Genomic DNA, 3959 nt, shown 5'->3' with positions numbered 1-3959 from the left:
CATTGAAAAGTGTAGATTTGTCAACTTACATTTAAAAGAAAAAAAAATTGTGGAAATAAAGCGAAAAAACAAAGCAAAAATAAGTTAAAAATTGTATAATTTGATCGTCAATAGCTACTACATTGTAATGAAAAAAACCGTTCTAGTTTCTTTTAAGAGCCATTTGCAAGTCAAAAAACTGAAAATATTTCTTTCACATTTTTAAAAATAAAAATTATATAATCAAAATAATAGATCATTTTTTACTGACAAATTTGGAGCGAAAAATCATGAAAAATGAAAAAACAAAACAACAAATTTTCTAAAATTACATAGTTTTGAAGCTTCAAATGAAGATCGAATTCGAATTTTAATTCGAATCGAATTAAAAAAAAAAATATTTGTTTTTGTTGTTTTTTTTTCTTCATTTCTTCTTAAAGAATTCTTTCTTGTTTGTTTCTTTTTGTTTTTGATCGACTAGCAATGATTTCTTTCTTTTCTTTTAGTTATTAAGTAACTTCCGAATTTATTTTTATTTAAATTTTATATTGTTTGTAATATTTATTTTTATGTTATATTAGTTTTTTTCAATTTTGTATTACTTTTAATTACTTTTAATTTATTAATAAAAAATCATTTTTTTTTAGTGGAGTGGCAGTTTTGAGCTGCACAGATTGCAGCGGGAGCAGCACAGCGTCGAGCGACATCACCGACCCCGGGTCCCCCTTCAGCACAGCGTCGAGCCATTCGGAGGACTCGGCGTCGCAGCCGTCGTCGACGTCGAAGATGCCCCCCACGCAGCAGACTGCCCATCATCCTCCTTGGCCTTGGACGACCACGGAAGACTCGAATATCAATAAAAGGTCCATGCAACTCGAAAAGACTGCTTTCCCGAAACGACTCAAGTCCAACGAGGACAACACAACTAGCAAACAATCACCGCCATGCCTAAATACGTCGGGCAAGGGATTAATCCTAGCCACGAGTGACAACCCTAGTCCAAACGATAATAATAAATCCGGTAATGTTAAGAAAATGTCGAAGAAACCCGAACTGGCCAAGCAAGGGAAGATCACAGAGTATTTCAAATCGCAGGTAAGAAAACGTTTCAGGTTTCACTCCAAAATATACTTAAAATATCAGAAACTGTGTTAGAATTCAAATTCAAGTTTATTTACCATTTTTGAAAAAATCTGGTGTGATCAGAGTGTAACCGAGTTTGGGGTGCAGTTTTTTTTTGTTCGGCACCCATTATTATTATTATTATTTTATCACAATAATGGTTCTAAATAATTTGTATCCTCATTAATTTATTGTATCTTCAACCGATTTTTACCATATGTTTCGTGCTGCGTCCCCTTCCTACATACCAAATTTCACGTTTCTAGCTTTTATCGTTTTCGAGATATGCACAATGGCCCAAATCAACTTTTTTGGTAAAAGTAAACAAAAGTAAAAAAGCATTTAAACACGTTTTTCAGCTAAAACTGTAAGTCACAAAATTGTCGTTGCTTTTGCAAAATTTTGTTACAAAATACGAAAACATCACCACGTTGGGCCAAGAATAATGTTAATTTTGCCCTTTTCAAAACTTTAAGCGCTTTTTTGAGCAGAAAAAAACCAATGAGAAAATTAAATCAAATGACGTTGTTTTGCTTAATTTAGTCTGTCTTTGAGACATAAACTTGTTTATTTTGCAAAATAATATCGCAGGTAAGAAAGGGTTTCAGTTTTCACTCCAGAAGTTTGGAGAAAATTTACTCAAAATATTAGAAACAAGATATTTTTTTAACTAACTAAAAATTCAAATCTAAATTTATTTTGCACATAATTAAGACAAGTTCGAAAAAAAAATTAAATAAAAAATAGCATATTTTATGTTATTAGGAGTAAAAGTGATAGTTTATAGTGAGCCACATAACGAATAACATACTATTTTATCCGCAAATATATTCAGATCGTGAACAAAATAATCAGGACACTTTGCAAGTAATGAAATCATAACAACGCTAATAAACAAACATCACGAGTCAGTATCGGACTTTGTGTTGAGATTTTCGAGAGTGTTTATTAATTTTACTAGTGCAGTTAGTAGGTAAATACTTAGTTGGTAAATATCAATAATGTAAAAGTAAAAACGCTTAAGCGCAAAAATAAAATTTTTACTCCATGGCTGAAAGGTAAAATTGTTTTTTGTTTTATAAAAATGGAAATTTTTAAAATTTTCGAGCATTTTCCACGTTTTCAACCAGAAACTTGATTATTTTGTCAAATTTTTTCAGAAAAGTCGAAAAATCACCAAATTGGTTAAAAATAATTCTGTTTGTTTTTTTTTACAATATTTTACTAGACAGGATCCAAAATGACAATTTATATATTTTTTTCGAATACTTTTACAGCTAGAAACAGTATTATTTCGCAAAATATTGTTAAAAACAATCCAAAAATTCAACAAATTTGACCTTTTTTTCAAGTGTTTAAGCACGATTTTGAGATAAAAATCTTGTCAAAACACGCTTTTAAAATCTTCTAATAAATAATGAACTTTAATTTTTCAAAAAGCAGAACAAAATGCGTTATTTAAGACTATAAATAATCAAAGAATGTAATTAATAAGCCATTTTTTACTAATTTCGTCAAATCATAATTAATAAACAAATTTAGTTTTTTAAATTTTATTTTAAATGATTATTTTGCAAAAGACAAAAAAGTTTGTAATTGAGATTTTCAATTCAGAATTGTTGAAATTTTGCTTCTTCTAGGTTTTCTATTATGACTAAAAATCCAAAACAGTTATTTTTAAGAAACTTGAAAAAACCGAAAAATCAACAATTTAAAAAATTAAAATTTAGGTAATACAAAAAATATAAAAATATGTAATTTTATTGTGTAGTTTTAAGGACAGTGGAATTATATTCAAAAGATTTTGTAAATTAACTCCATTCTGAGTTAATGGAAGAAGGGAGGAACCATTTTTGGCCTATCTTAGAAAAATCTTACAGAAATTTTTAGTTAAAAAAYGCGCTTAAAAGTTCAAAACACAAAATATCATCATTTTAGAGATAATTTTACACAATTTCTCGTTAAAAAAAACCTACCAAAAGTTGGAAAAAAAAGCAAAAAACGAGATGAATTTTAATCTAATTTATTGTTTGAACAAACTCTCGAAAATGTGCTTAAATGCTCAAACAAATGTAAAAAATAAGGAGGTTTTAAAATTAATTTAGAAACTTTTAGTTCAAAAAAGCGTTTAGAAGTTGAAAACATATATACAAAATATACAAGAAATATTTCCATATTAGACATAATTTTAAACAAAATTGGAAAAAAGCAAAAAACAAGATGAGTTTTGCTCCAATTTCATGTGTTTTAAGAAATTCTCGAAAATGTGCTCAAAAAATGTAAAGAAAATATGAGATTTTCAAATTAATTTGGTGTTGGTGTTTTTTCGCGAAAAAAAAGTTTCACCTTTAAAAAAGACACTCAACACTAAAAAGAGCTAAATTAACATCATTTTCGAACCAGTTCAGTATTTTTTTGTCTTATCTTACCAAAATTTCACTTAAAAACGAGTGAAATCAACAGAAACAAGTAAAAATAAGACTAATTTCAATCTAATTTGGTAATTTTTGCATTTGCATTGACGAAATTTTAAATTCTTGACACAAAAACGAGATTTTTCGGCTCAATATTAATAAAATGTCGCTATTTTTGACAAAATTCGACAATTTTGCGAGAAAAATTAACGAAAATAAGGTCAATTTTGATTTAATTCGATCATTTTAGAAAAATCTTACAGAAATTAAAACTTCAAAACAAAAAAATCATCATTTTAGAGATAATTTTACACAATTTCTCGTTAAAAAAAAAACCTACCAAAAGTTGGAAAAAAAGCAAACAACGAGATGAATTTTAATCCAATTTGCTGTTTTAACAAACTCTCGAAAATGTGCTTAAATGCTCAAACAAATGTAAAAAAT

The 3959-nt window shown here is 27.8% G+C and overlaps 1 protein-coding gene across 3 annotated transcripts in view; it reads left to right on the top strand.

Annotated features, from left to right (window-relative positions):
- Nucleotides 1-3959, top strand: part of LOC123005068 (zinc finger protein jing) — a 49906-nt gene that overhangs the window by 33001 nt on the left and 12946 nt on the right. For all 3 annotated transcript variants that reach the window (XM_044398677.1, XM_044398676.1, XM_044398675.1), the window contains exon 2: nucleotides 627-1074. In XM_044398677.1, the coding sequence (XP_044254612.1) occupies nucleotides 766-1074 (309 nt within the window). In that variant the 5' untranslated portion in view covers nucleotides 627-765. The remainder of the gene's footprint in view (nucleotides 1-626; nucleotides 1075-3959) is intronic.

This window comes from Tribolium madens, unplaced genomic scaffold (assembly GCF_015345945.1).
Source record: "Tribolium madens isolate multiple individuals breed KSU strain unplaced genomic scaffold, Tmad_KSU_1.1 Scaffold_20;HRSCAF=117;Tcas5.2_LG4, whole genome shotgun sequence".
Classification (NCBI taxonomy): domain Eukaryota; kingdom Metazoa; phylum Arthropoda; class Insecta; order Coleoptera; family Tenebrionidae; genus Tribolium; species Tribolium madens.
Note: the sequence above shows the minus strand (reverse complement) of the source record. Positions and strands in the feature narration are given on the sequence as shown.